The 19995-nt window shown below is 34.1% G+C and overlaps 1 protein-coding gene across 1 annotated transcript; it reads right to left on the reverse strand.

Moving 5' to 3' along the window:
- Positions 1 to 949: 949 nt before the first annotated feature.
- Positions 950 to 1741, reverse strand: LOC128668091 (uncharacterized). Its single transcript, XM_053740257.1, has one exon. It carries the CDS (start codon positions 1739 to 1741, stop codon positions 950 to 952), a length of 792 nt encoding a protein of 263 aa, XP_053596232.1.
- Positions 1742 to 19995: the final 18254 nt, after the last annotated feature.

Genomic DNA, 19995 nt, shown 5'->3' on the forward strand with positions numbered 1-19995 from the left:
ATCATGTATCTTTTATGGTTGATAAAAAATTTATGATTTTCAAAGAAAAAAAAAAGTTATTACTTCTGATCAACCTAATAACTTTTTTTGGTTCTTACTAATGTAAACTTTTTTTTTCGTTAATTCTTTTAGCTTGTTTTGTTCATCGTATATCAAATATTATTTGTTATAAAATTTACTTGGAATGTATAATCGTCACGATAAAAACTTATTTAAATATTTTTATTTCAGGGCTAACTATATATAAAATAGTTTTATTTGCACAACTTATAGGGCGTATACAAATTTTTACATAAATCATATTTTCATTTGGTAAAATATTCACTTCGTTATATATATTATTTCTTTCTTACTTTTTAACTTCTATAATTTATTTGTTTTTGGCTTCTTATATTTTTTGCACGTCACAGTCTTGGTATCCCGCTTGCACCACGCTCCGTAACCCTGAGTTGACTCTCAAAATTTCTTCAATTCTCTTGAAGACCGTACATAGTTTTATATCAACCTCTCCTTTTAATTTCGCTATCATTTTTTCTTCTACTTTTTTATCCTCTAACCCTCTCCACTCTTCTAGCAGCTCTTTTTCCTTCTCCACCCCTTTATATATTCCTTCACATTTCAGTAGGCGTATCAACATTTCCTCCTCTTTCCCACACCCTCTACAGCTCCAGTCCCTGTACCCTTTTTTGCCCGCTCTTCCCAAATTTCCACACCTTATCCTCGCCCACATCTCCTTGTCCTCCCCTCTTACATTATCTTTTTTCCAGTAGTTATCTTCTTCTTTCTCTAATCTTATTTTTTTGTACAATGTATTATACGTTGATTTGTTTATTGCGTCTTCAGCCTCCTTTTTCACGTTCTCTCTCATTTTCTTAATGCCCTCATTCAGCTTTTCCTCTATTTCCTCTACTCCCGCATCCCTGTAGATCATTTCTATCACCTCCTCGCATTACATTTTTTTTAGCGCAAACTTCACCATTTTCCCCCATTTCGTCGGGCACCTGTTCATAATCCCTCTCATTTCTTCTTTCAGTGCTATCCTTGGCCATCTCTCTTTTTCCATCATCATACAATCCTTCATATATCTTACTGCTCTTTCTTTTAATATTACTTCCATCTTTTCTACTCCCATCTCGTCCCTCCAAATATATTCTGGTGTATCCCTTCTTACTCCTAATGCCATCTTGCAGAGCCTCCTATGCACCCTCTCTATTTCTTCCGACTTTTCCCGACCCCAGACCTCCACTCCGTACAGAGCTACTGTTCTTGCCACAGTGTTCATCAGATACATCCTGTCCCTCATGCTGTTCTTTTTGCTCCTTTTTATCACTCCCCATACTGCATTTGTGGCCTTTTGTGCTTTTTGTGCTAGTTCCTTTTTTTGTTTCCCTGCGCTATTCCTTGTGGTGAAATGGTACCCAAGATATTTAAATTCTTTGACTTCTTCGACCTCACTTCCTTTATACATCCATTTCTTTCCCTTCTTTTTTCTACCTCCATTTCTGCATATTAGAATTTTTGTTTTTTTCACGTTCACCTCCATCTTATTCTCTTCTGTGTATCTTTCTAGCTCTTTCAGCATCCCTCTTAGCTCCTCTTCTGTGTCCGCAACTAGCGCCACATCATCCGCATATTTCATGACATGTATTCGTTGGTTCCCAATCATTGTCCCTCCTCTCTTCTTCTCTTCCATCGTCTTTTCTAGGTCGTCGATATCTATGCCATATAACGCTCCGCTCATCGCACACGCTTGTCTTACCCCTTTTCTTGTTATAAATTCTTTTGTCTGTCTTCTTTTTCCTACTTTCACCTTACAATATGTTCTTTTATATATTTCTCTTATTATTCTGTGCATTCTCCCTCTGGCCCCCTTCCTCCATACCTTTCTCTTCATTTTTGGTCTCCTGACTGTGTCGAACGCCGCTCTAAAGTCTATGAACCCGATGCATAATTTTCCTCCCTTCCTCTTCATTTTGTTGTTTATTAGACTATTCAATACAAATATGTGGTCCCTTGTCCCTCTTTTTTTCCTGAACCCCACCTGACTTTCCCTTAAAATTTTTTCTTTATCTATCCAGTTATTTAGCCTCTCCGTCATCATAGTTGTCAATAACTTGTACCCTGTATTTAGAAGCGAAATTCCCTTGTAATTTTCTGTTCTTTCTCCGTCTCCTGCTTTGTAAATCGGAATTATCACTGCTGTGTCCCATCATTCTGGCATACTTCCTTCGTCCCATATTCTATTTATAATTTCGCCTATCCATTCAATGACATCTGGTGCACTGTTCTTTATAAATTCTGCTGCCATCCCGTCTTCCCCTGGAGCTTTGTGATTCCCGAGCTTTCTTATTGCGGCTTTCACTTCTCTCCTGCTGAAGTTTGTATCGAGCTTCGGCTCCTCTGATCCTTCATTACTACCTTCTCCTTTCCACGGCTCATTTTCTTTCTCTTCCGATTCTTCATTGCCTTCCCCATTCAGCAGATCACTAAAGTGCTTTTCCCATTGTTTTGCTTTTATACTGTTGCTTGCAGCTCTTTTCTTTCTTCCTCTGAACCTATTTATGGCTTCCCACCATTTTGTCATGTCTTTGGCGTTATTTATCTCCTCACACCTTTCCATCATCCACCTTTCCTTGCTCTCTTTGATTGTTTCCCTATATTTCTTTCTGCTTTCGTTCAGATTTCTCTTTTTTTCTTTGTTATTATCCTTGATGAATTCTTTGAGCTTCTTCCATACTTCTTTTCTTTTTTTTTACCCTCGATATTGTACCACTTTTCTTTCTCCTTTGTATCTTTGTCCTTCTTTCCTTTCATCACCATCCCCGTTTTTTCAGCCCCTTTTCTTACTATTTCCTTTATATCCTCCCACTCAAGCTCCCTTTTTTCCTCTAGTGCTTCTGTCAGTGCTTCCTGCGTTGCTTCTGCATACTCCTGTATTTTTTCTTTCTTCCAGATCAGCTTATTTGCTCCAATTTCTTCCTGCTCTTTCTCCTCTGAAATGCAGCTTCCTTCCTTACTCTCTTCCTCATTTCTCTTTACCTTATATCTCGCCAACACTGGTAGATGATCTGACTCTATTCTTTCCACCACTCTTACCTCTATTTCTTGCTCATCGCCTCTGTCCAGCGTTAGTATTAGGTCAATTACTGATCCTAAACTCTCTTCGTCTCCCCCGACGTAAGTTATTTCCCCACCTTCATCACCTCTTGCTCTATCATTTTATACGCAGAGTCCTAACTCATCACACATCTTTAGTAATTTTTTTCCTTCGCTGTTTACTGTCTTGTCTCTCGATTTTCTTTTTTTCCTCACTCTGCCTTCGTCCTCTCCTGTTACGTTTTCTTCTCCGATTCTCGCATTAAAGTCCCCAATGATCATCACGCTTTCGTCCCTGTTTGCACATTCTTCTATCTGCCTTCTTAGCTCCGTTTCTAATTTGCTCATTCCTACATTGTTATACACTGTGATTATACTTTCACTTTCCTTACTTTCTTCCAACATCATTCCGTATTTCCATTCTCTGACTTCCCATTTTGGTTTGCAATTTTTTTTTATCCCAATAATATGACCTCCCTTTGCTCTTCCTCTCTGTTTCTCTCTCGTCGCAGGCTTCGCCCACCATTTGAATTCTTTGCTCAGCCTCTCACATGTTATTTCCACCTTATCTTCCATTACTCATGTCCCCACTAGCACAACAATCTCGTTTTCTTCCATCATTGTGGCAGCTTTTTCTACCTCATTCATACCTGCAACATTCCAAAACATTATTTTCCTTCTATTTTCTTGCTCTCTTCCTTTATTTTGGTCCTCTCTCTCCTTGGCCTCTGTGTCTCTTTCTGTACCCACTCTTCACTCCTTTTTCTCATCATTCGCCCACTTTCATAATTCCAATTCTCCTTTTTTTTATTCCAACACCACCACACCTCCCTAATTTTTATTTTCTTCCCCTCTACTTCTGTTACATTGCCATTACTCTGCTCCCATTTTGCTTTTCTTCTTATCCACCTCTCAACTTCTAACTCTCTACTCGTTTTTTCTTTCCCCACCCACACTCCGGTCCCTTTCATAATCTTCCGTCTTCCCAGAATGTCTCTCTTCTCTTTCTCATTTGCACTTTCGATTATTATCTGTCTTCCTTTCTGGAATTTTACTCTCATCGGCTCAATTCTGACTTTCAATCTCCTTTCCATCACCTCCATTACGTCTTCTTTTCTTCGGTACATGCCATTTTCATAATATATGTGTATGTTTAACCTTTTTTGCTTCCTTTCTTTTAGTTCTTCCTCCAGCTCATTTCCATTAATTTTTTTGGCTTTTCTTCAATGAGCTTTTCATTTTCTTGTCTTCTCCATTCTTCATTTGTTTTGTCCTTCTTATCTTGTCTTTTCCTCGCCTCGCTCACGAATCTTTCCACCTCATTTTCCAAGCTCCATTCCCTCATTTCTTGAACATTCCTTTCATTCGCCCACGCGTTTTCTGTTTCCTTCACTCTTGATCGCCCTCTTTCCTGCCTTCCTCCACTGTTACTCTTTCCTTGTCTCTTTGTGTCGTGACTCTGACTGTCGTGTTGCTTTCCTTTTTTTTTCCTCGGTTGCTTTTGTCTTATTTGGTATGTTCGTCTTACTTTCTTTCTCCTTTTTTATTTTTTCACTTAGCTCTTTAATTACTCTGTCCTTTTCCTTTATGCTTTGTTATCTTTTACCAATTTCCTTCTCTAATCTTTCTATTTCCTGTCTGTGTCTTCTTTCCTTTTCCACTTGGTCTTCTTTACATTTGCTCCTAATTATTTGGGCCCCTATCTTCGAGGTTTCTTGTCTTGTACATGCCTTTATTTCTTCCATTGATTTCATTATCAATTCTTCAACTTTTGTTTTTACCCTGTCTTCTATCTCTGCGATCAATTGCCACATCTTTTCCTCTGAATTTTTTTCACTATCCTTCATTTCCTGCTTTTAGCTCCAATTTGACATTCCAGTCTGCGTTGCTTGTTCTCTTGTCTTTTTTCACACTTCATCTTTCTGTTTGTCTTTCCTATCATTGATTGTCTCGATTATATCTAACTCTTTCGCCTCTTCATTACTGTCCTTCTCAACTTGCAGACTTTCTCTACTGTTTCTTGCCGGTGTTCTCGCTATCTGAAATCCGGCTCTGCACCAGTCTGTTCCTACCTCATTTATATTGTCTGTGTTTTCTTCCTTTTTTGCTTTTGCCATTATTATATCCATCTGACTAAACACAAATTTTTCTAACGCTCCATTTTTCATACCGTAGTCTCTTTTACTCGCTGAATTTGTACTTTTGAATTTGCGCGGCCTTCCCCTCCTTCTCTTGGTCATCCCGGCGCTTGCGCCATTCGCTTTACCTCTCTCATGTCTTTCCTCGTCACTTGTCATCTCTTTGTATGTGCTGCCCTCTCGTTCCTCGTCACTTTTTTCCTTCGTCTTGTCTCCAGCCAATTTCTTTATGTCCGCCAAAACCCTGATTGCTTTTACCTTTTGGTTTCCGCGTCTTTTGCTTTTCCCGTGCCACAGCTTTTCTTTTTTTTTATTATTCACGTTGTTTGGCGTTTTTCACTCCCACCTTTTTTACTCTAAACTTACTTGCCTTTTCTTTTTTTTTTTCACTATTTCATTTATTTTTGCACTAGCTACTCTTTTACACGTCTGTACACTTACACAGCTTACAGCGCTCCTTTCAGGGCCAACTAATATTTATTATTTTTTTTTTTATTCTTTCAGTTAAATCTTATATTAAATAAATTATTGTTTATAAAATTGACTTAAAATTACACTTTTCAGCGCTTCATTGTATTGAAAAATACTTATTTAAATGTTTTCATTTCAGGGCAAACTAATATTTAATTTTTTTATTTTTTCAGCTAGATCATTAACTAATTAAATTGTTACTTATAAAACTGACATCAAATGACAAATTTAAACTCCCCATTGTAATGATAAAAACTTACTCAATAATTTCTGTTTCAGGGCCAACTAATATTTATTTTTTTATTTTTTTTTTTTTTTCTTTCAGTCAAATTTTAAACTAAATAAATTATTGTTTATAAAATTTATATTAAACGGCAATTTTCAGCACCTTGTTAAAAAGTTGAAAACTTGTTTAAAAATTTCCATTTCAGGAATCAACTAACATGAATTGTTTTATTTTTTTTTTTTAATTTTTTCAGTCAGGTCTTACATCAAATAAATTATTCTTAATATGATCGACGTCAAGTGGGACTTCAGCGCCTTATTATTACGACGAAGAGTTTTTCAATCAATCCAATATCATGGTGAACTGTCATAATTTTTTCTATTTTTATTTTTTGACTTTGATTTTAAGTAAATTATACAAAAAACAACCATACCCATACGTAAAACCATACCAAATTGAAACCGAACGGCTCTTTTCGGCGCCTGGCTCACATGGAGAAAGTTCTTGAGCTTTTGGGGTCCTGTTCATGCAGGGCCCCCCCCCCCAAATTTTTTATACGTCTATTCTTTTCAAGTTTCAAATTATACTAAATAAGCAGTCATAAGATATACAAAATTTTTTTTCCGTACAAATAACATAAAATTTTTTTCTTGCAGAGTATAATTTCCTTAAATAAAATTTCCGAATACCCATAAAACCCATCTTTAACTTTATCCTTTCCCATTGGACTCAACAAATTCATGAAACTTTTTTTTGTTGAATTTTACGGCAATGAGTAAAAAATTTTCTAACCTAGTCTGCAGAATTTTTATCTATCATCTCTGTACTCAAAGATAAATATATGTATAAACTAAAGTGTGAACTATAATTTAACGAATGTTAAAAAATTGTAATTCTTTGTCAGTAATTTAAAACAATGAAACATTTACTGCGAAAAAATATCGGAGCATTGATGTGAGTTAAATGTTACAGAACTTAAATTATTATCCACGAACGTAAATTATAGTGGCCCTAAAAAGAGCCATTTCCAACTCAAAGTGTAAATTTTCAGTATCCAATTATAAAAAATCTGTCCATAGAAATAAAAAGAATTCCCAAAGAAAGACATATTTCGTTTGAGATTTCCTCAAAATAACATGAAAACCAAATTATAAAGTTGTGATGACAACTTTTTTTTCACAACCCGGGATATTTTTCTACTACTTATTGGTTAGCCGATACCGACTCAATCAATATTGTTATTATTTTGCGTTATAAATAATTACTTAAAGCTGTAAAACCATAAAACTTACACTCTTGTAAACATTAAACAGTCAATAAAAATACTTAGTCGAATACTTATATTTGTTAAAATAAGAGACTAATGGTGAGGCAAAAATAAATATATGCACAACTCGAAATGTTTAAAAAATCATAATTTAGTAAATATTAAAATTTGTACTTGTTGTTTAGCCACTTACTAAATAAATATAAATATTGAAAGAGTATGGAAGCAAGGATTGAATTCTTAGGTGTAAACTTGAATTGTTCTTTACGTATGAAAAATTTGGTGGCCCTGAAAAGGGCCGTTTTTAACTTAAGTCAGAACTTAAGTATCTAATTAGAAAGTATCTTCACCTGTACCATGATATATACTTCATCGCTGGCTTCATGTAATATGCCACAGAAGTCGTCTCTGCCACGTCGTCTGATGCAGTTGCCCAAGTGTATGTAGTCATCGTAGGCCTTGAAAGGAGCAGACTGGTCGGTGAGTGTCGTCAGGTTACCGAGCAAGTCAAGAGCGAAACACTGGGCGGTGTATCTCGTCTTGAGGTCCTTGGACTTGGACGGTTGGATGCCCAACGAAAGCCAAAAGTTGTCTTCCCGGTCGTGGCTTAGCTCCATACGGAAACTCCATGTTTCCTGGATGTCTGTCCTCGGATACAGGGATGACTCTGCAACCTCCACAGCTCCTGAATCTGTCGTGTATAGCTTCGTGCTGATTTTAGTCAGCTTAAACGTGTGGCCAGTTGAATTAATGAAATTCATCTTGACGTGTGAAGTTAAAAACTTGAATATTTTGCGTGACGTACAAAGTAAGTTGTCGGTTGGAAATGACCTACAATGACTGTATGACCATTAAGTAACCTCTGACCTTTACCACCTCCACGACTAAATTTCAACGTACTGCTTTCTGATTAGCTCGCAGTTACCGACGTGACGATTTTCTCGTAATTACTTTCTATCGGTACACGCGCACCAATCACAGCAAAGGAAATATCCCCTCTACTACTTCTAGCTTTCTTATTGGCTCGCAGGTACCGACACAGTGAGTATTGTTGTTATTTTTCGTCGGTACGTGCGATCCAATAGAATTACCGAATCATCGATCCCTAAAATATTTGCATCAGACAAAATATTTAGCATTGCCAACGATGGAATATCAAAACTTAACAATATTAAAATATTCCGTTCGCATTTAGTTGATTTTTTAATAGTAGCTGGCTATTGGCTACTTCAACAATTTTACCACACTGTGAATGATATGAATAATTTTATTGATATATTTGTGAAATTTCAGGAGACTTTCGTCTGTTAGAGAGACTCAACTTTCCTTATGACAAGTACACCAAATAATTGTTTGAAAAAATCAAAAATTAATAATAGCTTTTCTATTAATAGCTTTTTCGTAATTCGTCACAAAAAAAAAAAAATAATATTCCGGTACCGGGAATCGAACCTTTTTTTTTTTTGTTTAAAGTTTCTTTATTTAAATTTACCATGTCATACATAATAGAAATAAATAAACTAAATAACATAAATCCTTAATTTCTAATTGTTTTAAACTTATTAATTGAGATCAACTGGCTGTTGTTGGCAGCGTCTCGGGTCTCTACCATCTTTGTAATTTTATTTACTGCTATTATTAGAGCCACCGAAGGCTCCGGTCGCGATAGTCATTTTTTATTTTTTAATTATTTTTTCTTCCATTTAGCTTTTATTAAAACAGGAAAACAGTGGCTAAGTGTGCTCCTGTGGGCAATTCGAGCCTGTTGTCAACTACTACGTTGATCGTTGTTGGTCAAGCGATAGCTTGGTTCACGTGAGCAAATTTAGGGTTTTGTGCGCCGATTTTAAAAAACTACTAATACACTTTTGTATTAAATGTAAATTCTTTTTTTGAATAAACAGCCACTGTTCGCGTCAACAAATAGCCAGGTCCGTGGTCCGATATAGGGCGAATTGTTATACGGCGCGTACCGGGTTTTCAAACTACAAATATTTTTTATTGCAATAAAATTTATTTTACATAATAATCAGTTTGACTTCAAGTAAAGAGTCTCTATGTTTTCATCTCATTCGAAATTAATCTACTGAAATAATTTATTAATTTTTCCGTCAAGCTTTTGAATTAACAGTAGGAAACTTCTGAATTCGAATTAAAGCTTAATTGTAATTTAAACTATAAGAGAAAATAAATTTCAACTGGATAATTATTTTGAACTGGTAGTAAAATTGAGGATAACTTGTGACACTTAAGCCAGAAAAATCTCAAGTGAGTAATTACTTACGCTTAAGCGAATACATATTTATTCCAACTTCAAATTTTGAATGTTAATATTTTTCCAGGGGCTTTGATATTTTATCATTTAGGTTGCATTGAAAAAGTTATAAGAAATAAATAAAGGCAAATGAAATAAATTTAATGTGACTGATGTATTGCAAAAAAAATAATTGTTTAATAAAAATTTTAATGACAAGAAATATATGATTTTTTTAATGGAATGTTTATAAATTTTGGTTGGTAAATATCATAAACTTGGTAATTATTTTTTTTATTCCTTATAGTTTTAAAAAAAAATCTATATCTTGTTGCTTATAAATTGGATATTTGTAAGTGGAGAATGATTTTGAAGATTCATCATTCGCTTCTTCAAATTTGTTTCTTTATAAAAAATTCTTTGATTTTTAATCTTTCAAATTTTATATTATAGTCAAGGGAATGGTTTTGATGAGTCACCATTTCTTGGACAAAATTTTTTTTCTACTCTTTTTTACTGTTAATTTTAAATTGAAATTCAAACCAAACTATCAAACATATTACAAAAATTTATTTAAACAAAAACTTATAAGGATATTGCGCTTTTGTACAGAAAATCCTACTTATTTTTACTGATCCAAATTTTCCCATATTCAAAAAGGTTTTGAAACTACGCCATTTTTCCTTCATCGATACATTTTATAACCGATAATTTTTAGTTAATTGCGAATCTACTTTCAAATATTTAAAAAAAATTTACAGGAACCATACGAGAGAAAATTTTTTTCTCTATAAAAATTCCTCGATTTTTCTAATTTCTGAAATTTTTTAACATTGCCACTGCGATGGTTTTGATGAGTCGCCATTCCTTACGAAAAATTTTTTTTCTACTCTTTATAATTGCTAATTTTATCTTAGAATTTAAGCCACAGGTTAAAAATGTGACAAAATTTTACCTAAAAAAACTTGTAAGCAACTTGCGTTTCTGTACAGACCCCCGTTAATTTTCGAGACCCAAATCTTCCCAAATTCTAAATGGCTTTGAAGTTTCGCCATTTCTCCCCCATCACCAAATCTTTTTATCGTCAATACTTGTAAGTTACACATTGCGAATTCGCTTTCAATCCTGCGACAAATTTTTTATAAACTAAAAATATTAGTTCGTTCACCGAACTCTTGCGAAATGGGTTTTTATGCCATAAAAATTTTATCATGTATCTTATATGGTTGATAAAAAATTTATGATTTTTAAAGAAAAAAAAAAGTTATTACTTCTGATCAACCTAATAACTTTTTTTGGTTCTCACTAATGTAAACTTTTTTTTTCGTTAATTCTTTTAGCTTGTTTTGTTCATCGACTACGATAAGTAAATTTTTATTTCAAGGCTAACTAATATAAATTTTCTTTATTTATTTTTCAATTCTTTCAGCTAAATTGTATATCAAATATTATTTGTTATAAAATTTACTTGAAATGTATAATCGTAACGATAAAAACTTATTTAAATATTTTTATTTCAGGGCCAACTATATATAAAATAGTTTTATTTGCACAACTTATAGGTCGTATACAAATTTTTACATAAATCATATTTTCATTTGGTAAAATATTCACTTCGTTATATATATTATTTCTTTCTTACTTTTTAACTTCTATAATTTATTTGTTTTTGGCTTCTTATATTTTTTGCACGTCACAGTCTTGGTATCCCGCTTGCACCACGCTCCGTAACCCTGAGTTGACTCTCAAAATTTCTTCAATTCTCTTGAAGACCGTACATAGTTTTATATCAACCTCTCCTTTTAATTTTGCTATCAACTTTTCTTCTACTTTTTTATCCTCTAACTCTCTCCACTCTTCTAGCAGCTCTTTTTACTTCTCCACCCCTTCATATATTCCTTCACATTTCAGTAGGTGTATCAACGTTTCCTCCTCTTTCCCACACCCTCTACAGCTCCAGTCCCTGTACCCTTTTTTGCCCGCTCTTCCCAAATTTCCACACCTTATCCTCGCCCACATCTCCTTGTCCTCCCCTCTTACATTATCTTTTTTCCAGTAGTTATCTTCTTCTTTCTCTAATCTTATTTTTTTGTTCAATGTATTATACGTTGATTTGTTTATTGCGTCTTCAGCCTCCTTTTACGTTCTCTCTCATTTTCTTAATGCCCTCATTCAGCTTTTCCTCTATTTCCTCTACTCCCGCATCCCTGTAGATCATCTCTATCACCTCCTCGCATAACATTTTTTTTAGCGCAACCTTCACCATTTTCCCCCATTTCGTCGGGCACCTGTTCATAATCCCTCTCATTTCTTCTTTCAGTGCTATCCTTGGCCATCTCTCTTTTTCCATCATCATACAATCCTTCATATATCTTACTGCTCTTTCTTTTAATATTACTTCCATCTTTTCTACTCCCATCTCGTCCCTCCAAATATATTCTGGTGTATCCCTTCTTACTCCTAATGCCATCTTGCAGAGCCTCCTATGCACCCTCTCTATTTCTTCCGACTTTTCCCACCCCCAGACCTCCACTCCGTACAAAGCTACTGTTCTTGCCACAGTGTTCATCAGATACATCCTGTCCCTCATGCTGTTTTTTTTGCTCCTTTTTATCACTCCCCATACTGCATTTGTGGCCTTTTGTGCTTTTTGTGCTAGTTCCTTTTTTTGTTTCCCTGCGCTATTCCTTGTGGTGAAATGGTACCCAAGATATTTAAATTCTTTGACTTCTTCGACCTCACTTCCTGCATATTAGAATTTTTGTTTTTTCCACGTTCACCTCCATCTTATTCTCTTCTGTGTATCTTTCCAGCTCTTTCAGCATCCCTCTTAGCTCCTCTTCTGTGTCCGCAACTAGCGCCACATCATCCGCATATTTCATGACATGTATTCGTTGGTTCCCAATCATTGTTCCTCCTCTCTTCTTCTCTTCCATAGTCTTTTCTAGGTCGTCGATATCTATGCCATATAAAGCTCCGCTCATCGCACACCCTTGTCTTTCCCCTTTTCTTGTTATAAATTCCATTGTTATTGAGAAGGTCTGCATGTTTTAGGTTTCCACTATATTAAATTGGTGTTAATACCGTACGATGGACGGTGTGGCTCAATAAGTTATAGATAAAATTGAACGGAATATAGTATAGTGCCGGATAGCTCAACTGGTAGAGCACTCGGCGCGATACCGACATGGTCTGGGTTCGATTCCCAGTTCGGGCTATCTATATTTTTCTCAATTTATCTATAAATTGTCTTATTGAGAAGGTTTGCATGTTTTAGGTTTCCACTATATTAAATTGGTGTTAATACCGTACGATGGACGGTGTGGCTCAATAAGTTATAGATAAAAATTGAGTGCAATATAGTATAGTGCCGGATAGCTCAACTGGTAGAGCACTCGGCGCGATACCGACATGGTCTGGGTTCGATTCCCAGTTCGGGCTATCTATATTTTTCTCAATTTATCTATAAATTGTCTTATTGAGAAGGTTTGCATGTTTTAGGTTTCCACTATATTAAATTGGTGTTAATACCGTACGATGGACGGTGTGGCTCAATAAGTTATAGATAAAATTGAACGGAATATAGTATAGTGCCGGATAGCTCAACTGGTAGAGCACTCGGCGCGATACCGACATGGTCTGGGTTCGATTCCCAGTTCGGGCTATCTATATTTTTCTCAATTTATCTATAAATTGTCTTATTGAGAAGGTTTGCATGTTTTAGGTTTCCACTATATTAAATTGGTGTTAATACCGTACGATGGACGGTGTGGCTCAATAAGTTATAGATAAAAATTGAGTGCAATATAGTATAGTGCCGGATAGCTCAACTGGTAGAGCACTCGGCGCGATACCGACATGGTCTGGGTTCGATTCCCAGTTCGGGCTATCTATATTTTTCTCAATTTATCTATAAATTGTCTTATTGAGAAGGTTTGCATGTTTTAGGTTTCCACTATATTAAATTGGTGTTAATACCGTACGATGGACGGTGTGGCTCAATAAGTTATAGATAAAATTGAACGGAATATAGTATAGTGCCGGATAGCTCAACTGGTAGAGCACTCGGCGCGATACCGACATGGTCTGGGTTCGATTCCCAGTTCGGGCTATCTATATTTTTCTCAATTTATCTATAAATTGTCTTATTGAGAAGGTTTGCATGTTTTAGGTTTCCACTATATTAAATTGGTGTTAATACCGTACGATGGACGGTGTGGCTCAATAAGTTATAGATAAAATTGAACGGAATATAGTATAGTGCCGGATAGCTCAACTGGTAGAGCACTCGGCGCGATACCGACATGGTCTGGGTTCGATTCCCAGTTCGGGCTATCTATATTTTTCTCAATTTATCTATAAATTGTCTTATTGAGAAGGTTTGCATGTTTTAGGTTTCCACTATATTAAATTGGTGTTAATACCGTACGATGGACGGTGTGGCTCAATAAGTTATAGATAAAATTGAACGGAATATAGTATAGTGCCGGATAGCTCAACTGGTAGAGCACTCGGCGCGATACTGACATGGTCTGGGTTCGATTCCCAGTTCGGGCTATCTATATTTTTCTCAATTTATCTATAAATTGTCTTATTGAGAAGGTTTGCATGTTTTAGGTTTCCACTATATTAAATTGGTGTTAATACCGTACGATGGACGGTGTGGCTCAATAAGTTATAGATAAAATTGAACGGAATATAGTATAGTGCCGGATAGCTCAACTGGTAGAGCACTCGGCGCGATACCGACATGGTCTGGGTTCGATTCCCAGTTCGGGCTATCTATATTTTTCTCAATTTATCTATAAATTGTCTTATTGAGAAGGTTTGCATGTTTTAGGTTTCCACTATATTAAATTGGTTGATCCATTAAACCGTTTGTTCGGGCCGATTGCTCAAAGTTTTACAAAACAATTAAAGGAACAAGTTTTGTTCTTTAATTTGAGTAATCATTACCAAAATGAAAAAATTAATTTTTTTTTTGAATTCACTTTTATTTTCACGTTAGTTATTCAGTAGATATGAGGTAAGGAAAAAAAAATTATCCAAAAAGCGAGATAAAGCAAGAATTTTTTTACTTTTTTTTTTTTTTCATGTTTTACTCGGGGGTTATTTTTTCCTTTTCCGGAAAAATTGTTTTTTTTTTTCTCTACCTCACATTTACTAAATAATTAACCCAAAAGTGGAAAAAAATCCGGAAAAAATTAAATTTTCATATTAGTATTGATAAAACAAATTAAGGAACAAAACTTGTTCCTTCAATTGTTTTATAAAAGTTTGAGCAATCGGCCGGGACAAACGGTTCAATGGATCAATCTGAAAATTTTCCGGGTTTTTGGGGGTACATTAAGCTATAAAATCACCTGATATCATTAACCTTTGCATCAGTATTCGCAAAGTAGCGATGAGTTGACTAAAAATCCAGAAAATAGCCATTTTTTTTGGGTTTTTCAAATGGATATTAAGGATAAAAAAAAATTTTTTTTTTTTTTTTAATCGAGAATGGAACTTGTAGAGAATTTATTCAAGTTTCTTAAACTGCCACTGAAATTACTGTGCGACCATTAGTTGCCGAGATATCGATAATCAAAGACAACAGGATCCTTTTTCATATGAAGGCTGATATCTCAGCAGCAAATTGTCCTACAGAGAAACAAAAAAAAGCAATAAATAGTAGTTGAATAAATTTCCTAAATGAGCCATGAATTGGTTTTTTCGAAGAAAATTCTCCAAACCTCGTAAACCTAAAAAACCAAATCAAAAAAATTAGAAACATTTTGTCTCGATCTATTTCTTATGATTCTGCAAAAACCGTGGCTCAGAAAATTATTTAGTTGACAGATTTTTAAACTAGAGATTTCAAGCTTCAATTTGCTTTTTTTTTTATTTTTTCAACACGATAATTTTTCACGAAAATACAGCCTTCTAAATATCAGTAAAAAATTAAAAAAATTTTTACTCCACTTAATTTTTTGGATAAGTGTATATAATTGAGCATTATTTAAAAAACTTTTTCGTTAAAATTAAAAAAAAATTTAGAATTCCATTTGAAAAATATTAATGACTTTGGTTTTATAACAAAAGCTATACTAATTATTTTTTTCCTTTGAATCAAATAATTATGTGAATTATAATTTTTCTTTATGTAAATTACTTATAAAAAAATTTTATTTTATCAAATTTATTCAATTTCCAGAACTTCTTTTGTCATCTTATTTAAAGGGTACTCCATTTCTCCCCCAAAGAATTCGATTTTCGAAAATTAGAGCGAAACCAATAACTTGCTGAATTTTTGAAAATTTTCAATTTTCTCAGCGGGAAGTTAATAATGAAACTTTTTTTTTTGCAGTTTGTGTATGCCATAGTCCGTTCAATGTATATGTATGCACAAAATTAAAATAATTAAGCGCGAAAATTCAGTGTTCTGAAAAATTTATTAATTAGTAGCTTTCAGATGAAATAAAATAATAACCGAATTTTGGTAGATTTCTCAGAGGGACCATGTTGCCCCAAATAAAAATTTTTTTTGTTGGAGCATATTAATGACGAACACATGGTACAAAACTAGCAGAAATAAAAGGGGTAAAAAATATCAAATCTTTTTTTCACGACGCATTTTGCTTCAAATTTAAAGATTTTTAATTTTCGATAAATGTGGTATATTTAGACAAAAAGTAAGTATCCCCCTCCCTTCTTCCCCTATTCGAGCCGCCAAAAACTCAGTCTTTCCTTAAATACTCCCTTTTGCCCCTCTCTTCATGAATTATGACCACAGATATTTAAGAGTGGGGGAGAAAAGTAATTATCTGGGGAGATTTTGTTAAGATCGAAGGTACCATAGACAACTTCATTCAAAACCGTTTTCGATCTTGAGACGATTAGTCGTACAGTCAATCTTGTCCCAAAACTACAAACATAAAATCAGTGATCGTTAATAATTTAACTTGAAGTTATTACTAAGTGAACAGTTACTCTCACAGTAAAGTGTCAGAGTTAATCAAATTAAAAGTTCATTATTTAAAAGTCGACAATTATTAATTGCATCACTCATTACGATGGAATCAATCCGTTAAAAATTCAATTGCGAATACGTTGACAACTTAATCAAACAAGTAAATGTCGAAAATATCAATACAGTGGTTCCAGTCATGGGTGGTTTTACGCTGCTTCATATAGCAGCTTTCAATAATGATAAAAGATTGGTGAACTATCTGCTCCGCAAGAAAGCTGATGTGAATTCAAGAAGTAAATACTGGGGTACAGCTCTTCACATTGCTGTTATAATGGAGAACTTGGGTATAATTGAAAGCCTCATCAATTACGGAGCAGACGTTAATACTCTGCTAATTCAGGACTCTGATTTGATCCATTACCTGTATAGAGCTGAGCCAAATCTTGAAGAAAATCCTGAGTTTTTATTACAAAACCATGCCATTGAGACTGCGATGTTGGAAACCTATGATTATTGTTTTGGCAAATCACCGTTACAAATTGCTGTTGATCGAGGTAATGAAAAAATTGTAGAACTACTTTTAAAAAATAATGCTGATCCGAACCTTGATACTGATTATTTTGAAACACCACTAATATGTGCTATTACTAAAGAAAACTTACCAATTATGGAGCTTCTTCTAACATACGGTGCAAATGTTAATAGTGTAAGTGAAAGTGGTTTTTCAAAAGAAAGTCCTCTACATATTGCTGTCCAATCCCGAAGTTCGGAAGCAGTAGAATTAATCTTGAACTATAGTATGGTTGATATAAATATAGTGACAGCGTATAAATATTCAGCGCTTCATTACGCATTTTTCGCAACCGACGATAATATCATAAGACAACTGCTTAATGCTGGTGTTGATATTAATTTAAAAAACGCTAATGGTAAAACAGCATTTGCTTCACGACAAAATTATTCACAAAAAGTTAAAGACACAATTACTGAATATATTGCCAAACTCAGTGCGACGAATTGTTACATTGATAAAGAAAATTTAGCAGTCGTAGATAGTGGAAAATTTGGCGAATTGCGCGGTCAGTGCATAAGCGAAATTGAAAAACTGAAGATAACATATATTGGTACGAGTAATGTTACACTTTATAATGTTCTATGTAATAAATGTGAACACAAATTAGCTTTAAGTTTGAAGTATGTTAGTGATAGTACTATTTTAAATTTGAACATTGAATTTTTTTTTCCACTATACGGTGGAATGATTGCTTATCGTTTAAGAAAAGCATTAGGACGGAAAAAATTGCTATCCAATGCTATTAGTTTAATTGATGATATTTTCAATAACAGTCGCAACTTGTCATCAAGTTGACCGCAGAAATTGGCATTTCCTTAAATTAGCCGCAATTGGTTGCCAAGTTATAAGAAACTTGATAACAACTTATAGGAACTCTTCCAAAAGCTGAAAGTTGTCACCAATTTGGTCGCATTTAATTGACACCAAGTTTTTAATTAGTGCTATGTATATATATTTATGTAGTGATCAATTAAAGTATAATGTTTACTTAGTGATTGCGTTGAAAATCCGTATCATTATCTCTAATTAAGTTATTATTATTGACTAAAACTAAATTTTGCGTCAAATAATACCTTTCATTTAGGAAATATAATTTGTAGATTGCTAAAAACTTTTGAATGTTGTATGTTCTCTCTAGTTATATTCGCGAGGTCCATGATAGCCTCCAACCGTGAGTTAACTTCAAGCTACTGCCGTATTAGCCAATTCGAAGGAAAAGTATTGGAGAGCAAACAGTTACCTTTAAGTTGACAGTAAATTGTCTGTAACTTGAATTCAATTCGACCAAGTGTTACTGTCAGACAATGACGTTAAGTTGACTGTAAGTTTCACTTCAAATTGACGGCAAGTTTTTCTGTCAAATTACGTTCAGACGGTAGTTGATTTGCATCAATTTGCACGCAAGTATTATCCAGCCAAGACTTTCCAGAAACTTATTGTTAAGTTGCCCGTAAATGTTCCACTGCAGAACTTGCTAAGCAATTATATTTAGAGTGTGGCGTTTAAAGGTGGTACCAAAATCGTGCCATTTAGCGCGATGATAGGTACAGATGTTGTCATTAATGGCCGTATTCGGCCGAACTAAATCCTATACGTGAACCTAATAAGATTTAGTTAAGATTTAGTCTAATAAGTATGCTTTGCTTCTACTATGTTAAATCTTAACTTAATTTATAGAGGACTTAATTCAGCTAAGCACGGCGAATACCTGGAATTACTAAACTTACCCTCATAGCATTGAAATTGATAGTAATTTGATGTTGAAATTACCTGAAATCTGCTGCCTGAATCTGCAGACAATATCACAGCAAAAGTTGAAAATAAAAATTTGCGGTTAATTTTTCTTCAATTTTAAGATAAACATGTACGAAAAAAAACGGTCGAAAATGTTCATTCTTACCATTTCAGAACGTATGCAAATTTATACGTAAAATTGTCTACAATTTGAGCGTAAAAATATACTTAACAATTTTTCAAGTCAAATTAACGATAAATTGACATAAAATTTGCCTGAAAATTAAAGACAACTTTTTTCTAGTCAACTTTTGAAGTGAATTTGCATTCAAATTCGGGCAGTAAATTTACGTCAAATTCAATAATAAGTTGCATACAAGTCGTAAAAAATGGAAAAGTCCAAAGTTGACGGAAATTTGAGGAAAAATTCAACAAAACTTTTGTACAGTAAACTTTTGCTCAAGCAAATTGTGCTATTAGGGTTAGTTGACGTCTGCCGTAACTGCCCTAACAGTCACTCCAGAATGAAATCGACAGTAATTTGACAGTTGAAATTTCCGAAATTTGCCGCCCGCATCTGCCGACAATTTGATAGCAAAAGTTGAAAAAAACAATTAGCGGTTAATTTTTTTTTTTATTTAGAGGTTACTTTTTTTTGGCTAGAAAAAAACTCTAGAGAAAGTTCCTATGAAATTGTTCTCAAATGTCTGTCAACTTCGGGCTATTCCGTTTTTGACGAGAATTTGCATACAACTTGCTATACAATTTGACGTAAATTTACTACCCGAATTCGAATGCAAATTCATTTTGAAAGTCCTATACGAATTATCGTCAAAAACGGAAAAGCCCGAATTTGACAGACATTTGACAAAAATTTCATGGGATCTTTTATTAGGGTTTTTTTCTAGCATAAAAAGTAACCTCTAAATTAAAAAAAAAAAATTAACCGCTAATTTTATTTTCAAGTTTTGCTATCAAATTGTCGGCCAATTCAGGCAGCACATTTTGATAATTTCAATAGTCAAATTACTGTCAGTTTTAATCTAAAGTGGTTTTTAGGGTGATTTCGTACATCTAACAACATTGTGGCGCTACCTGTCAATACCTTATTGGCGAAATTTGGAAATCAGGTTTCTAATCAATGGAAACAAATAATTATTTTTTAAGTTAATTTTTTAACGGAAGATTTAATATCATTATAGAGAAACAAAATATCATTATACAGAAAAAAAATATTATTTATTGAAGACTACTAATGGAAATTCTAGTTTTTTAATTACATT

Source organism: Microplitis demolitor, chromosome 6 (assembly GCF_026212275.2).
Source record: "Microplitis demolitor isolate Queensland-Clemson2020A chromosome 6, iyMicDemo2.1a, whole genome shotgun sequence".
NCBI lineage: Eukaryota > Metazoa > Arthropoda > Insecta > Hymenoptera > Braconidae > Microplitis > Microplitis demolitor.

Excerpts from the sequence above, each read along its gene's own strand:
- LOC128668091 (XM_053740257.1), bottom strand. The coding sequence starts at position 1,741 with ATGAGCGGAGCGTTATATGGCATAGATATCGACGACCTAGAAAAGACG.